At 34.4% G+C, this 18,468-nt stretch overlaps 1 protein-coding gene and 1 non-coding gene across 2 annotated transcripts; one reads left to right on the forward strand and one right to left on the reverse strand.

Annotated features, from left to right (window-relative positions):
- Window positions 1-5,395: 5,395 nt before the first annotated feature.
- LOC143539800 (vacuolar protein sorting 38-like) lies at window positions 5,396-8,040 on the forward strand. The gene is made up of 6 exons (XM_077033010.1): window positions 5,396-5,575; window positions 6,054-6,260; window positions 6,356-6,536; window positions 6,664-6,812; window positions 7,528-7,755; window positions 7,859-8,040. The coding sequence occupies exons 1-6, from the start codon at window positions 5,396-5,398 to the stop codon at window positions 7,973-7,975; spliced, it is 1,062 nt and encodes a 353-aa protein (XP_076889125.1). The 3' UTR covers window positions 7,976-8,040.
- Window positions 8,041-11,854: 3,814 nt separating this feature from the next.
- Window positions 11,855-11,927, reverse strand: TRNAV-UAC (transfer RNA valine (anticodon UAC)). Its single transcript has one exon. It is a non-coding gene; the product is annotated as a tRNA-Val (tRNA).
- Window positions 11,928-18,468: the final 6,541 nt, after the last annotated feature.

The following is an 18,468-nucleotide window of genomic DNA, read 5'->3' on the forward strand; positions in this document are numbered from 1 at the left end:
TAAAAAGACTGCAATGGCTGGTTGGCTTTTACTAGAGGTGCCAAAATGGCTGGGCTGGCTAACTGGTCGAAATTAGTTTGAATTAAAATAGACCAATTATTGGTACTAGTCAAAACAGGCCAGTTTAAATTGGGTTACCCGCAACATTTGTTTTAAACAATAGAACGACGGGGCGATATTTGATTGTAAACATTATTTGCATAGCCTCATATCAACCCGGCCCAATGGTTTGTCATTCAATCTCAAAATCAAAAACTCGACTACTTTACACATTGGTGGTCCACGGTATGACCAGTTTGATGGGTCTAGATTTATAAACATTGTTTAAAATGATGTATAGATTGTTATTTTTAAATCTTAAATCAGTAAACCAAACAATCAAGTTTGTAAGGACCCTCATGATTTGCAAGTTTTGACTGTATGAGTAAATGTTTATCTTTTACAACTTTTAAGCTTAAGGCACATTCAGGGTGAGGGATATCATGCCACCTCACTTTACTTTCATTACACATATTTCAATTTTGGGTTATTTGACCGTTCATTTGGAACATATTTATTTATTTATTTATATTATTAATTCTTTTAATTTCCAATCATTTGTCATAGTTTGTCCCACTAAAAACATAATTTATATTTATATTTGTCTCACACAACACAACAATACTACATAACCCTTAAAATTTAAATGTGAAGTTTCTTTTTAATGTGTTTAGGCCCAACCAACAAGTGTCACTCTCAAAAGTCAAAACATCTTTCTAGTTTCTCACTTGTAATTTTTATAATATGTGATATTTATAAAAATTCAACTATAACATTGGCACATGCTTATTTTTATCTACGTTGTGATGTAAGTTTCGTTCAAAACAGAGTTATGCATAATGGTGTACATGTCGTCTAAGTATGGACGAACACGTCATTAAAACTTTTTAATCTTTTTTCCCTTTTTGCGAGGGTTTTACCATCACGACTTGACTCTTCTTTTCTAAAATATTGTTTAACATTCCTATATGAATTTTGCATTTCACATTTTTACATGCCTCAGCACGCCATACTAGTGTATTTTAAAGCAAAATAAGATATAATAATATTATGGGTTTGGATCAAATACAAATGAAATTAATGTGCTAAACGTGAGAATCAAGTAGAGTAATTATATATACAAGTAGAGTAATTATGTGATTACATCATAGAGTAATTACGTTAATTTCATTTGTACGTTAACTTTCCCCATAATATTATTATATAATAATAATATTATTATTTCTAGTGAGCCGCTGGTGAAGTGATAAGATGTCACACCCCGAAAACCTTAACTTAACACAACGGAAGTCTTAACTTTAATTCATTCGGGTTATGACAGATGCCGATAGTCAACAATAATAACCATTTAATAGTAAAAGCATCATCTTTTATTATAAGAAATATTTTACAAAATCAGAGTTTACTACACGTGCTATGCACGGTTTACAACACATCACTTTTGTTCAAACACCCCACGCTCTCGTTTCCATGCCACTTCGAAACCTTCACTTTCCTGCAAAGCATATTTAAATAATATTTGGGTCAACACGAATGTTGGTGAGTTATTCCTGAGAAGAAAAACTTATTATATAAATATAAACAATTTATATATAAACAACACATGAATATAATGGTGTACGACCATTATACTCCCAATAAAACCGATCATAACACGGTATAACACAATAACGAAACCCGCATTTTACCTTTAAGCACAAAAAGCGTTAGTTGTAAACTAGCTAAGAATACAACGCGTGTATGACTACCAATTTGATAACTCGAAACGTACCATACTCGAAATATTCCCACTTTTAACCCAACGTGAATGGAAGTGGGGGCGTCACCCCGATAGATCTACCAACATTTCTGTGCCCTCAATTCGGTTAACAGTTATTTAACCAAATTGATTCATCCCACAATAACGACAATTTGTAGTATAATGCGTTTTCAAAACATATATATATAAATACGAATATAGATATACAATATGCTTTTCGGAGGAAGAACTCACCTTTGATTTCAGTGTTCGAATAAATGCTCGTTCCTATATTAGTACATGTTCGTTAATTTTAGGTTTGACTAAAATATATATATTCTTATTCTAAAAATCCACACAAGCATATAACACATAAAGTTTACTACTTATAATCTTATAATTCTATACTTAAAAATATAAACAAGTAATAATCAACTAATAATTGTTTTATTTAATAATTTAATTTAATTATTAAAATTTATAAAAATTATTACCTTTAGTTGCTGGAGTGTTTTGGAAAAATTCAAGTTATTATTTTATTTAAAATTTTGACTCTATTATAATCGGTTTTGTCGGTTTTGCCGGTTTCGTTGATTTTGAGCTTAAAAACGAACCGGTTGTCATTTTTATGAAACTTTTAGTTTTAAATTATCTAGAACACTTTTTATATAGTTTTTAGTCAAGTTTTATTGGTTTTTCAATAAAAAATGTTTTGGTTCTTATTTTGTTGCCAATTTCTTAAAAATGTCAATTTTTAACGTTCTCGTGTCGGTTTTCGCGACACGAACCGTGTTTGTTTAAGTTTTGCTATTCTTGACTTTTCTTATACTTTAACTTATGTTAAATATAAGAATATTATGACTTTGGGAGCTGTTTTAATTCAGTTCCAAAAACTCATGTCGGTTCACCTTAAAAGTCGAACTTTCCGACCGTTAAAGTCACCGACAAGCTATTTAAGTCACAATGTCAAAACCAAACCATTTGGTACAGCAAATATACATATAATAACAAGTAATATATCATCACATCCATGTTTGATCATCTAGCACCAAGTATGCACACAAAACAAATTTTTAACTACACATGCTCAAGCCTTAGCTTAAGTTTTCAACTATACAATATACATGTTATTTCTACAATCTCTACAAGGTGTTTATGTACCAAAATTTCCAGATCTTATTAACCCATATTAACATCTTATTTCATCCCATTGTTATCCTTTAACAAACACATTCTTGATTTCTTTAACAACAAAGTTTCTATTACTAGTAAGTAGCAATTTTTAATAACCTTATTATCAAACTAACAATCTTTACAATAGAGTTTACTAAAGTAATCCTAACCACAAGTCTTTAATCATCCACACAAGATTATGTTCACTTATCAAATCATTTTGCAAAACATCTTGTGCAATTTACAAAGTTTCCTTTATTAGTAAGTTTAACACAAACTCTTGTTTATCTAAGTTATCATGTTTCATGCATCCTAGTACTTCTAGTAGATTTTATTCCTTTCCATATGTCCCATTCAATCACTTAGTTTGTCATTTTCAATCCATATAAGACAAGTATGAGCTTTATGATCAAAATCAAATTTTTGTATTACTTGCATGTGTAAGTAACTTTCCAACAAAGTCAAATCCCTACACTTTTGTCAACCCTTTTCCAAGATCCTTTCAAAACCATTATTATTATTACTTACAACTTTTCAAGTAATCAAGTATGTGGGTTTTCAAAATTATCATTCTTTCTTTAACCATTTTACCATTTAACAAGCTTACAACTTCAATCCAATACCAAAATCAAAACTCACGGCCTAACATGGGTATTTTTACTCATTATCCATCTTTGATCTTTTGGCCATTTACACATTTACTTCCAATATTAAAACAATACCTAAACCCATTTGTTAAACAAACTCAAGTAACATCAATATGGACAATCTATACAAGCCAAAATGCAACCATAACAAGTCCTATAATCAACAAAACCCATCTTATACATTCCTATGTAAACTCACGGTTCACACATATGCTTGTATATATCCATATTATACCTACATGTACACTACCAAGCATACTAAAATCAAGCTTTAAACATCAAATAGCAACTAATATACACAAATCTTGAAGTGGGTTACCTTGGGTTTCGGATTTGGTGTCTAAGGAGGTGATAATGTGACCTTGTGTTGGCTATAATCCTTCCTTTGGCTTCCTACTTCTTGTTATTAGCTTAACCTTCCACCAAAGATCTCCTAATCAAGTGTTGTGTGTATAAAAATTTGAAAATGTGAGATGGTAAGGTGGTGGTGGGGTGGCCGGTTATATGAAGGGAGAAAGAGAGGTATAGGGTTGTGAGTTGGATGGTATAGGGTGTGCATGTGTCCAAGTGTGTAGCTTCCAAGTAATCTATCAATCATTGCATACCTATATGTAAGCTTTTCATTGGTGGGTTTGGGAGGTGGGTTGGGTTGTGTGTAAGTGGTGGCCGAGAGAGATGGGAGAGGGAGAGGGAGAGATGGTTTTGAATAATGACATGTGATAATACCTAGGTGTTAAAGTTTAACGTATCTCGTAATTTATCTAGCCAAACGACTTCCGTTTCTAATAATTTTTATCAGACTTTGAGCGAAATTAGATTACAGTCAATGTCTGCCTAAAAACAAAATTTTCTGATAAACTTAATGTCGGGCTCTTACGGTGTCCTCTACTGGCTTTCGGTTACTTATTTTCTAATTTTTGCGATTCGAACCTTCTAAAATTAAGTTTATACACTATCTCTAATATCCTAACATAAAATTTTATTTTTCGAGGTCATCTTGACACGTTTATGAATTTATCCGTTTTGAGATATTACCCGGTGTCAATCTGTACAGGGTCAGCTACATGACAAAATTGAACTTTTTCGGGTTCCATATTTTAAAATTCAACTAAAGTCAAAAACTTTGACTAAAAATATTATTCCTATGTATTTATTTTACTAATTAATACACGATTACGGTTAAGATAATTACCAGATTAGTCTAATTTTTGACGGTTGTCACATAAGAGAGAGACTTAGTTTTTCGTATGACCCGGGTTCGATTCCCGCCCTTATCATTTAGTTTCGGCGGCACTGGTTGTTGATGAAAGATTAGGCGAGTAGGTGTCATTCACTAGTTGAATCCTTGAACTGAACGGGTTTTATCTCCCTGTCTGTCGTGCATTTGGGCGAGTATTCATGTGCATTCCGCGTATCGAAAGGCGAGTATCCGAAGTCATTAAAAATATTATTATTATTATAATTATTATTTCAAATAAACGACCTGGTGGCTGCAAGTACCCGAATTCGTTCATTCCCAAATAGGTGGTTGCCCTAAATCCCCAAATCAATCGACTGAAATAATTTAATTCAACCCAATCACCTCCAAATCCTTCCTTCCGCGTATTGAATCAATTACAGATACAACACCTGCAAATCAATTCAAACAACAACTGTAAATAATAAATAATCTTACAGCAGTTTCAATGTTGTGTAACCCCTCCTAATCACTTGTTGACGACGATGGTGACGTGGCTTGACGCTGATCTACTACTGTTGATCACGCGCCTTCAGATCTCATCATCATCAACTAGTTGTGATGGAATCGAAGAAGAAACCCGTAGAGAATAATAATAATCGGTTGGAGGAGAAGGTGAAGATCATTAAATGGGAAGATTTTCAGCATGAGCTTGCTCGTCTTTCCAGTCTGTCATCTGCCATCAATGAAGCTAATAATAAAAAGTCTTCCATTCAACACAAATTGAACTCTCGCTTACAGGTTACCTTTTCACTCTAACTCCTCTGTTTATTATTATTATTATTATTATTATTATTATTATTATTATTATTATTATTATTATTATTATTATTATTATTATTATTATTATTATTATTATTATGTGAAACTGGTTGCATACGATGTCCATTAACTTTAAAGATGTAATAATTTTTAATTGTTGAATTTACCATGCCTCATCATCCAATTTGGTAGTTGGCAAAGGCGGTCCAAACCAGACCTTGGTTTTAACCAGTTTACCCAAGTTATTAGTTTTTCTCGTTGATTTGTTATGCTTACGTTTAATTGTTTATGTCTGAACTATTTAATATTATTTGAACTTTGAAGTATATATGTGAACATTTATCCCGATTAATAACTAATCTCTACAATCGCTAGTTGGGTATGTACCCCACTGCCTGACTAGCGCCTAGCGAGTTCTACAACACTGATAATATGAGGATTCAATGATTTTTGGCAGTTGGAAGCAGAGTCATTAAGTTGGTCAAATGAATTAGATGAGATGCGTGAAAAACTGGAAGCTCGGAAACTGGTAATGGGAAACATGTCAATGAATTTAAAAGTTGTACAAGAAAAGGCTAAAAAGCAGGAGGAACAACTTAACTCTGAGATTAGATCTCTGCTTATGGCTGGAACTTCGCTTTCTGTTGCCAGTAGGAACTTGCAGGTAGTTAAACCTTAATGTTCTCGCATTTGCTTATTAAAACTGGTTAAGCCTTTTGAAATAATCAGCATCAGATAATAATTTTGAATAATTTGTAGGAAGAAAATAATTCGTTGGCTGGAGAAAAAGGGTATAGTCGTCTAAAGAATGCACAGAAGTTGCTAAGGATGAGACAACAATACATGGTTTTTCAAATTTCGCTGCTTTATCCTGTGAAAGTTGTGACTGGACATACATATGATCAAGAACTTGAATCATTTTCCACCAACAGTAAATCAGGTAATAGTTTTTATTACGCCTTAACATTCATATTATTTTGCCCTATAACAGAAAACAATCAGAAGATCAAGTTAATGTCATATATATAAATGCTCACAGTTGAATTAATCTATACATGATTATGCAGGGAATCCTTCTGGACAGAAACCTGTTGATGCAGGATCTTTGACTATTTCAGGTCTTCATCTCACTGTACTCCCCTTTAAGAAAATAAGTTTTTTCACTGATAAGAAGGAAGTCCAGACTTCAGCAACTGCTCTCGGTTATGTTGCACATGTATGTTTTTTAACCTCCACTTACCATAATTTTGTTGTTAGTTGTCCATATTTTCAAATCGGTTAATTACATCAAAATATACCTTTCACCTTTTTGTTATTGCATGTAAGCAAACTTGTCTTTTTCCATTGTATGTAAGTCGTAACCTACTTCCAACTTTTACCATTGTATGTAACCTTTTACAGCAGGTAAAATGGTAATCTAACATCATTTTTTGATGACATGGTGGTGTGCTAGTCAGTCACTATTTGTTTACCTGCTATAAAAGGTGACGTAACACCAGTTTTTGGATGACATAGCAGTGTGCCAATAATCATTGTTCTTTCTATAAAAGGTTACAAAGGATGGTAAAAAAAAGGTATTCTTTTTAACTTTGTATGTTAACATATTTTCAATTTTGTACCGTTGCATGCAAGTAACCTTTTAAAACATGTAAAATGTGATGTATCACCAGTTTTTGGATGTCATGGTGGTGTGCAAATCGTCATTTTTTTTTCTATAAAAGGTTACATAAAATGATAAGAAAAGGTGCTATTGTATGTTAATATACTTTCAATTTTGTACTGCTGTATGCAAGTAACCCTGTTGTGGCAGTTAAAGTGGTGACCTCGCACTGTATTCTTTACGACATGGTGATGGCTGCGCCACATCATGGTTTATACTCGAAATTAGTTGACTCTTTAATCTTAGTGAACTTAATGTCATGTGTTTGCAGGCTGTATCGTTAATCGCTTTTTATTTAGAAATTCCTTTGCGGTACCCGTTAAGATTAGGAGGTTCTCGTACATATATATGTGATTATGCTCCCTCAGTGGAGCCCACATCATCTGATTTTACATCAATCTCATTACCTTCGTCAACCTCAAAGCCAATGGAGTTTCCCCTGTTCTTGGAGGGACAAGACACAACACGATCAGCTTATGCTGTTTTTCTACTAAACAAGGTTTGTTTGTCTACTTCTCGAGCATTAACATTACCCCCTGTTCTTTTCGGTTTAGACTTTAGATTATTGTTTGTTCTTATGAATCCATCTCACACGGCCTTAGGATTTGGAGCAGCTCTTGAATTTTATTGGTGTTGAAAGTTTAGGGCCGCGACACGTGCTGGCTAATCTGAAAGAGTTGTTAAATAATATCCTCTCTCCAGAATACATCAATTTATAACCAAAGTTTTCATTTCTGTACATGTTTTGTTACATGGTGCTCGCTTTTTTCCTCATTAACGAAGCACCTTCAGATTGACTTATATTATGTAGTAGAAAGTGTTGAAAGCTTGTGAATTTAGGCCTGTAGCGCATTGGCATGCCTTCATGTAAACCCTTTTTTTTATTTAAAAGAAGCCGGAAAATTGCATAAAAATGATCATTCTGTAGATTCCTAACGGCAAATATATAATATGGATGCTTTAAGATTTTGTGTAGGAGCTATTAATTTACTTGGACTTCATAACCTTTCCTTTGGTTTTAACTTAAAGTGTCAAATCTTGTAAGGTTAGAAGTGAACTCTCAACTTTATTTAAAATTGATTCCGTTTACATGTTAATCCGGTTATTATTATTAAAGTGTTTTTTTTCTTTCAAAGAAACCTATTCAATGTTTTGTTTGACTTTAAACTTATGTGTGTTTAATTTCTTAAACTTGTGTACATTAAAGATGGTTAATGCTAAATTCTTAAAACTATTTTTTCTCCTCTTTTCATTGTAAATATAAATATTTTAAAATTAAGTTAATTATAACATTATCCAGTTTTTAAGACTAGTTTTCGGTTAGTAAATTGACAAGGAGTAGCTCATGTTATTACTGACATGGGTTTTTTTAAGGACTGACATAGATATGGTAATTAGAATCCCTTACATGTGATCTAGTGGTAGGAGGCTTAGGTTTTTCCAATGGAGACTTAAGTTTGAATCCCATTTGTGTCATTTTTTGGGTGGATATTGGCAATGAAGGATTAGCTAGGCATTATGCAAAGGTTGTCGGTTCGAACCCTAAGCCCATCCGGGTTTTCGTCCCACCGTGTGTTACGCCAGAGAGTTCTGCTTTTGTGGCAGCATAATGATTGTCAATTGGCAGTCGGCGGTATGGTTTCCGGGGGAACGCCCAAACCAAACTCTAAACCAGCATAGGCCCGGTTAAGACAATATAGTCTGGCCAGAGTGGGGTATCGAGCTCTCTAAATTTTGAGAGTGTAGTAGCCTAAATACAAGAAAGTCATTGTTCTAAAAAAAAGACAAATTAGATATTTTTATACGACAGGTAGAAGGCCATGTGCACTGTGGTGGCTTTGCTTTGAAAATTGTTCAAATCGCAGATAGAAAAATAAACTCGGTATATTTGGAAATCATGAAAAAGTTACAGCGTGATTTTGAAAGTCATAATCAAAAGTCGTGTAAAACCATGACCTATCTATAGTTACTATACGCCCCATTTTCGTCCTCCAGACGCATATGTTTACTATACTTTAGAAGGAACCCACGGACTCCACCGTAGGATGAAGTTCCAGATGATATTTGACCCGATACTATGTAATCTGCAAGACTTAACCGAGAATAAACCATCTTTACTTATCAGCCACTGCCACCTATCTTCATTCCTTTTTAACTCCACTGTTCAAAGAAGCGAGACATTCCCACATATCCGACACTTCGTCCATTGTATTCAGTTACCTGAGACCATTTCCAGTTTCTATCAGATCATTGATATTTTTATCATCAAGCATCTTTTATATCTCTCCAATTTAAACAAGGAAGAAAATTTTAAGTATGATGGACTTTCATACAACCAACTGACCAAGTGTCTATCCAAAACATAATATTTGTACCGTACCCGAAATCACCTTTGAATCTTTAATCATATATTGCAAGTTCAGGTTTTGGTTATGTAGTTGCATCCCATTATTACAGATAATGGATTCCGGACGCTACTAGTCTCCATAGACTAAGAGGTTCATTTTTGAGCCTCTGCCATCATTTTGCAAGGAGCCCGTTATTTGTATCTTTCGATTCTCCAATACCACTGCCGCCTAGATCATTTGGGGTGGAGAACCGTTCCCATTTCACCCAATTTATTTTTTCTCTTATGCGTTGTCCCGCCCAAAAGAAGCTTCATCTAATTTTTTTCAAGTAGATTGATAACCGCCTCCGGAGCCTTGCAGAATGAAAAGAAGTAATACACTACCCAACACAGATTTAAACAAGGTGATTCTAAATTTCTAATCATAGGAAACGCTTCCATGACAATTAAAAAAAACAGATATGGCGACAACAAACCCCGGGGAAACATTGGAACTCCCATGTTGGGGAGCCGTTTAGTAAGCCCGATGCACGAGCCATTGATAATATCCCCCCTATTCACATTTGCCACCTTGTGGAAAAGTTCATCTGACGATTATTTACTACCTCATTTAGCCCCTAGAGCATGGTCAAGCTCGATACGCGTAGTGGCGGACCCAGAAAATTTTGTTATAGGGGTCAGAAATTTGAGCGATCGGTTGTTCATCATTGAAATTTTTTTCAGTATCTTCGGGTGGGTTGGGTCGAGTTACATAAAAAAGATAAAACAAAATATAAGGTTATAAATACAAGACAAAATTAAGTCAATCGCGAGACGCATTGAGGCAACAAGGCCCCAAGTCGATGGCACAAAAAAACACTGATTTACGTATGCCATAAAAATTATGAATAAAATTTATATGTTTTATATATAAACACAACGATAAAGCCAAGAACTCATACACACACGTACATAATATTTTTCGTGTAAACTAAAAAGATAACATAATAATGTAAATAAAAACCAAAAAAGAAAAGCTAAAAAACTTAAGAGTTACTCAAGTAAGACTAAAATCAATAATTAAAAAGTTTTTTTAAATAGTCTACGTACTAGCATCATTAGAAAAAAAAATGAGGAAAGTGTATGACAATTACACATTTAATAAAATATCAATTTAATTTAGGATATATTTTGTTGGAGGTAATGGAATGATGGGGAAATGGAATGGAAGAAGGAATAGAATAGACAAGGGAATGAAATGGATCATTACCATTCCATTTCTTTGTTTGGTTAACCTATGGGAATGAAATCAATTATTCATTTATATTGTTTGGTATCCAAAAATAATTGTAGAAATGAAATAGAAACAATAAAAACACTCCGGTGACGAAAAAAAAAACTTACAATGGCGACGGTGGTAACTCCGGTGACGAAAATGGTGGTGGCGGTGGTGATGGTGGTGGCGGCGGTGGTGGTGTCGACGAAGTTGGTGGTGGTGTCGATGATAGTGGTGGTGGTGGTGAGAAAGTAGGGTGAAGGAGGAATGAAATGAAAAAAAAGAAGGGGGGTGAGAAGGATGATTCCATTCCATTGAGCAACCAAACACCACATTTTTCATTCTCACGTAATGAATCATTCCATTCCTACTGGTATTCCTGCATACCAAACGCTACCTTAGTTATAAAGTTATCAACTTCTCTCTTCCGAAATCAACTTCTCAGCTCCCACCGCAACTTCACATCGCCGGAAATCTTTTCGGCAATATTTTTTCTTTTTTGTTCTATCTTTTCTTCTTTTCTCAATATTTCATAGCGGTCAGTGTCAAAATTTTACAGGGGTCGGCTAAGGTTTTTACGTATATATAACACTAAATCTTTTTTTTCATCACATGGTACGCCGACCCTTGCGTTCAAACCTTAGGTCTGCCCCTGGATACGCCAAAGTAATGCTCGAGCTCAATTTGTTTCGAGCTTTTACCGAACGATCTTAAGGAGCTTTTGAACGACGCAACTCGACTCTTTTACCCATCATACAATAATCTTTGAATTTTATAGTAAATTTTTGTGCCTTTGATGTAGCAAATAAATTAGTTCATTTGACTTCATAAGTCAAAATATGTTAGTATGCTACATTACCAGGAGCTATACCTGTCTGAAAATTAAATCAGCAATGTTGACAAAGCAAATAATGCCCGACTCAAGTTTCAACTATATAACCAACAACAACGTAAACAGTCAAATGTAAAAAACAAAAAGACATCGCCAAAATTACATGCTGCTGCCCGGGTTCGAACCGGAGACCTTTTGCGTGTAAAGCAAACGTGATAACCACTACACCACAGCAGCATTTTGTTAGGCCAAATGTTCATAGCATTTATGCCAAACTTTATGAATGTATTAATTGCATCTCATAATTTTCATATTTCCTTATAACTTAGTTTACGCTTTATATAGTGAATGATTATTTCACTTCAAATTACTCAAATCATTTAATTATTTTAAACACATATAACATTTTGATTCATTTTGTTTAATATACTAGTTTTTATCCCTCGTATTATGGGGTTGTTTTATTCGAAAACACGATAACCAAATAATATAAAGGTATGCAGTGACATATATATACATACAGAGTTATAAAGAGAATGAGTAGCCAATTATGTAACAACCTGATGTGACATTTAAGACAAAATATATTAAAAATGTCATTTGGTATTATAGTTTATCGCGGCTATCTATTTACTTCTATATTGATCTTGTGTACCCTATTCAACGGTTTGATTCGATTATGTTCATATGAAAGGTTAAAAAAAAGGTTTTATGAAAATCATTCCAAACTCCAATCTATTATTACACATTGCATAACATTGGGTAACCTAAATATGCTTGTATTCGCTATTTTACATTTTTGACATTCCCATGTTGTCACTCTTAAATAAATCATCACTCTTGAGTATTCAAGGGATTGCACACATTTTTTCTTTTTCTTTTGAACGGCTATCTATTTCTACATTTACTCCTAAACTACTCTAAGAGAAAATCTACTTTAATGACAGGTTTTAGACCATGGTTTTCACTCCCAAAGGCAAATGCCTTTACCACCCTGTCAAAGCTAGAATACCGGAATATTGCACGTATATTACACCTTACAAGACATCTGAATTAATTAATTTCGTTTGTTTCTTTTTTCTTACTATATATGTTTGTGGAAAACTTTGTTTGGAAATTTTTAATAACAAACATGCCCGTATCTTAAATTTTCAATGTGGAATCCAACTGTGAATCAAAGTCGAATGTGGTAATAAGATAGCTCGTCATGATGACAAACATTCGTGAAAAAACCTTTTGTTTTAAACATATTAAAGAATTTTGGTAGATCTATTTCACAATCTCTACTGTAACAAAACACCGAAAGGTATAAATACAAACACAAAACGATTCTAAATCATCTTATTCTATATTCCCTCGCAAGTTGGAGCATGGAGGTCACAAATGCCCAGCTTGTCGAGTAGAAACCGTAACTGTCTAGCACCAAGAGATTTTGTGAACAAGTCATCAATCTATTCCTTAGTATTAATGTGTAACAGCTCAATATCCTTAGATTCCATGCGTTCTCTAACTAAGTAGCAATCCATTTCGACATGCTTCGTGCGTTCGTGAAAAACTAGATTATTTGCTATATGTTTGACAGCTATATTATCACAAAATAGTTGTGTCGGGCCGGTTTGAGAGACATCCAAATGTTTCAAGAGCCATCGAACCATAAAACTTCACTGACTCCCGATGCCATAGCCCGATATTCAGTTTCAGCGGAAGACCTTGATACAATGGATTGCCTTTTCAATTTCCAAGAAATAGGAACCTCTCCTAGAAGTAAAACATAGCCGGTTCGTTATCGTCTTGTATCTTGAAACCCAAGTCAATCCGAATCGGTATACCCAATGAGATTCACCCCACCATTATTTGGAAGTAAAATACCTTCACCAGTAGTTGACTTCAAGTATCTGAGAACTCTTATAGTTGCTTCCATATGATTCTGTCGAGGATCAGCAACAAACTGACTAAGAATGTTGACGGAATAAGTGACGTCGGGTCTAGTGGCTTGTAAATAGAGGGATTTCTTAGTTTGCAAACCTTTGTTTCTTTCCCTTTGTTAAAACCTTGTGGGATCTTCATGTAAATCTCTTCGTCCAAGTCATCATGCAAAAAAGCATTATTGACATCCAATTGAAGAACTATCCAGTTCTTCTTTACTGTAACTGCCAATAGTGTATAAATAGTGACAAGTTTTGCCACCGGGGCAAAGGTGTCATGGAAGTCAATTCCTTCCATTTGAGTAAAGCACTTTGCCACCAACCTTGCTTTGTATCTTTCTATCTCCCCGTTTGGTTTGTATTTTAATTTGTACATCCACTTTGAATCTATGGCTCGTTTTCCGTCTGGTAATCCTCAAGGGTCCACGTGCCATTAGTCTCAAGTGCCTGTATTTCTTTCTTCATTGCCTCTATCCAATTTTCATCGTGAACCGCTTGCTTAAAAATCTTTGGCTCATCATTTAAACTAATGGCCGTTAAAAAGGCTTTATGTGAATTAAAAAATTTATCATAAGAAATAAAATTGGCAATAAGGTATACCGTTGAGGGTTTTTGACCAGACTCGGGTGAAGCTTAATCAATGGACCGTGGGAGATTCATAACATAATCATTGAGTCGAGTACGACGAGTTCTAGTTTGTTTTTCCTTGGTGGGCTCTCTATGTTCTGTTTCTGCTTGGGTCGTGGGATCAGTTACATTGGCTTGCCCAATGTTTTCAGTCTGGGTCACGAGTTCTATCACTTGGGCTAACCCCTTCGTTTTGTAGTAAATTGCCACCATTTGTATTTTTTTGCCTACAGGGACGGCCCAACCTTTTTGGAAGCCTAAAGCTAAATGAAAATTTGGTGCCTCTTTGTTACTTAGTTTCGTTATTGCCCTGACTTGCAAAAGGATGCTATTTTTGGTACCCTAGATGCTTGTGTGTGTTTAAATAGAAAAAATTAATTGAATCCTTAAATGTTTAAATATTCTTAGCAGATTGTAATTGATACCATATACTATTCGTCATAAATCATACTAGCAGTTTCCATATGCAAGTGCAATAGTTTGAAAATCAAAGTTATTATTTACTAAGAGATATGTTTACTATATATAAGACTTGTCAATGATATAGTACAACTACATATGAGTATTTATAATAAAGGTGAAAACAAACTTTTAAAATAGAAACTATAATTATGAATGTTGATTGTAAATGATATATTCAAATACTTGAATTATAATTTAAATTTATTCTTATTCGCTGATTATCACATCCCAAAATAAAGAACATTTCATTTCCTATAAACACTACTATTATTCCCATTTGCATGGCTAAGCAAGTGCACTAATTCATAGCCCAAAATTGAACTAGTTGACTTCTTTTATAAAAATTTTGGGGCCTTAAAAAATATGTGGACCAAAGCCTTTGCTTGAGTTGCATCCACTATTGGGCCGACCTTGTTTGCCTGACAACATCATCTTCAAGCATACTCTTGTTCATGTCATTGTTTGGGCTATCGAGTTCTGGTCCACTATCTTTATGTATATTATTGTTTTCATGTGGATTTTTATCATCATAATACCATGTTGGAAACTCAAAATTTTCCGGATCTTCATCTCCTTCTTGGTTAGTGTGTGAGTCATGAGGAAATATGTTTTCAACAAACTTCACATCTCTAGACACTATTATCTTGTCATTATTTACATCATAAATCTTATAACTCTTGGTACCCCGCAGATAACCCAAGAATATTCCCGGTCTCCCACGTTCTTCAAGCTTGTCACCCCTCGTTTTAGTGCTACGATAACACGCAAGGTACCCAAAAACCTTTAAACTTTCATTGTCGGGTTTTTGTCCATAAACAATCTCATAAGGTGTCTTGTTTTCAATGACTTCAGAAGAAAGCCGGTTTATAATGTAGGCTGCTGTCATGATGCATTCTCCCCAAAAACGTGTGGGCAACTTAGCCTCAAATTTCAAAGCTCTTGCTGTTTTGAGGAGATGGCGGTGTTTTCGCTTCACAACTCTGTTTTGTTGTGGGGTATGTGGGCAGGTGGTCTATAGAAGAATACCTTGCTCGGTGTAAAGGTTGAGCATTCTGTTCGAGGTAAATTCACCTATTTTCACTTCTAATCCTCTTGACAATTTTATTAAACTGTGTATTCATCAGTTTGTTAAAACCAATTAAACAATCATTCACTTCTGACTTGTATTTTAAAAGGAACACCCTCACAGATCGACTAAAATTATCAGCTATGGTCAAAAAATAGTTGGAACCTGTGAGTAAAAGAGTTCTGTATATTCCCCAAATATCACAATGTAAAAGCTCAAAACAATTTTGGGTTTTTATTGAACTTATTGGAAAGGTAATCTTGTAAACTTGGCCCTGGCGCAAGAATCACAAAACGTAATGTTTGTCCCCAAAGAATCATTTTTAATAAAATCCAAAAGACCAAGTTTACCATGCGAAGCATGTCCAAGACGTTTATGCCAGAAATCACTAACAGTTGTCATTGCTTTTCTCGTGCTACAGACCATGCTCATTTGGTAGAGTTCTTGCTTGCATTTACCTACCCCAATCAACCTCCTCAAGTTCAAGGTGTGCATAACACAAAATTTAGGGAAAAACGTTACATCACACTGCAAATCATTCGCTAAACGACTGACGGATTAGAGATTGCAAGTGAACGATGGGACGTGTAAACATTCTTAATCCGTATTCCGTTAGGTAGGATGCATGACCCTCTTCCTTCCACCGGAATGGATGATCCGTTAGGTATAGTAACGGGCAACTCACATGTGTTTTTCAGATCATTATCAAACCAATCAAACCTGTGAGTTATGTGATCAGTAGCACCGGAATCCACAACCCACTTGCTACTAGTGTTGAATTTACCTTGCGTATTTGCGATGGGTGGGACTTCGGTTTTAACTGGAGCGCCTTCAGCAGCAAATATTCCAAGAAACTGTTGGTACTGCTCATTGTTTAAACCGGGAATAGGACTCTTCTCGGCTTCGTTACGATACATGTTGCTTTCACGAGTTCAGTTCAGGGTTGACTTTGAGCTTATCCACGTTAACTAAGCCCCCAAAGAACATAAACAACCCTTTTTTTTTGGAAAACAACTTTCTGGACAAGTGACAATTGTTGAGGATGGTAATCTTCGGTTTTCTTTTTTTTTTTAATTAAAAAAAAACGTGGGGTCTGTTTGTGGTGGATGAGGAAGCTAGTTTGATGTAAAACAAACACTTTTGTTGTATAATTCACACACCACAAAAATTATTTTTCCGCCTCCTTTAATTCAACGACAACCAAAAGGTCAAACAAAATCCACACCACACAAATAATATATAATACCAAGTTGTGATGTATTGAACAAATCCCAGTCGACCTTCAAGAATTCAAATACCGGCGGTTGAGATATGGACACCGGCGGCGGTGAGTTTAGTGTTTAGGTAGGTTTAAGCGGTAGAATACCCATTCTGATACCATAAAGAATTTGATAGATTTATTTTATAATCTCTACTGCAAACAAAATCACCCAAAGGTATAAATAAAAAACAAAACGATAAATTTAGAAAAAATAATCTAAATCATCTTATTCTATACATATAACATGTAAGTTAACTAACATGCATGTTTTGAAACATCTAGAATGTAGTAGCCTTATTGTAAAATGTTTGGATATCCCCTCAGCTTTATGCCCATTATGTTCGGATTTTGTGAAACACACTGTCTTTTTGGTGATTGTTTGAAAGAGAAAAATAGTTAGATTGAGTGGATTAAAAATCCCTTGTTTACATTTGTTTACATGTAATTTAACTTTTGTGGCCAAGTCTTTTCTCTTTCGGCAAGCTTTTGTTTTATAAAATCTTCTGCTTTTCTAAAAAGAAAAAGTGAAGTCTAAACACACAACAATCATATTGTTCAAGAGTCAATCGGGAAATTTGCAGCCAACGCAATTGAATTTAGTCAATTAAGTTTAGGGACTTGAACCGATATATATTATTAGTTATTTAATGACTAAATTACAATTTTTGTCTATTGCAATTTAGCCAATTGTAATATTATAGGATCAGAGTGGCAGGAGCATTATTGGCGCGGAAATAAACCTAAAACGACGCCAAATCCAATTGTATTTATTTACTATTTTTAAAGCACGTGTCACATACGGGATAATTCAAATTATAAAATTATAAGTAAAACAAATAATTACATAGCGAATATGAAAAAAATGTATTACATCTATGCTTATATCTATACATTGTTTATATAAATTGGTTTTATTTATGTCACAAAATGATTTTTTTAAATAAACTTAATAAAAAAAATGTTCGTGCAAAATCGTACCCGAGGATGCTTCTTTCTATTGAAAAATTCATTCTCGGTGTCATATATGTATAATTGAAAGAATTTTGGTTATGAACCAATTTCGAAAATAAGACTTCTCATACGATTGTAGTTCTAACTACTCAGCCTAAATACAAAAGAGGCGTTACCTTTATTGATGTATTTATCAATTTACCACTCATTAGAAAGTAGGATATTAAATTGTAACAAGATCGATTCGAAATTCAATCGGACGAACGGGTGGAAGACCGGTGACATCGTCGGGAAAGACATCGAGGAAATCACGAACAATAGAAATATCTTGGATTTTCCTTTCCTTTTTGTCTTTTGTCGCCAAGAGAGCCAGGAGCGGAGCATACTTTTGGCGGAAGTATTTTTGCGATTGAGAGCACGACATGAGATTAAGCTTTCTCGAAGTAGCTTTTCCGAAGACCTTAAGGATTTTACCGTTAACAAGCG

The sequence above is a fragment of the Bidens hawaiensis genome, unplaced genomic scaffold (genome assembly GCF_021521415.1).
Source record: "Bidens hawaiensis isolate Kalapana, Puna unplaced genomic scaffold, B.hawaiensis_p1.1 tig00012057_1, whole genome shotgun sequence".
Lineage (NCBI taxonomy): Eukaryota > Viridiplantae > Streptophyta > Magnoliopsida > Asterales > Asteraceae > Bidens > Bidens hawaiensis.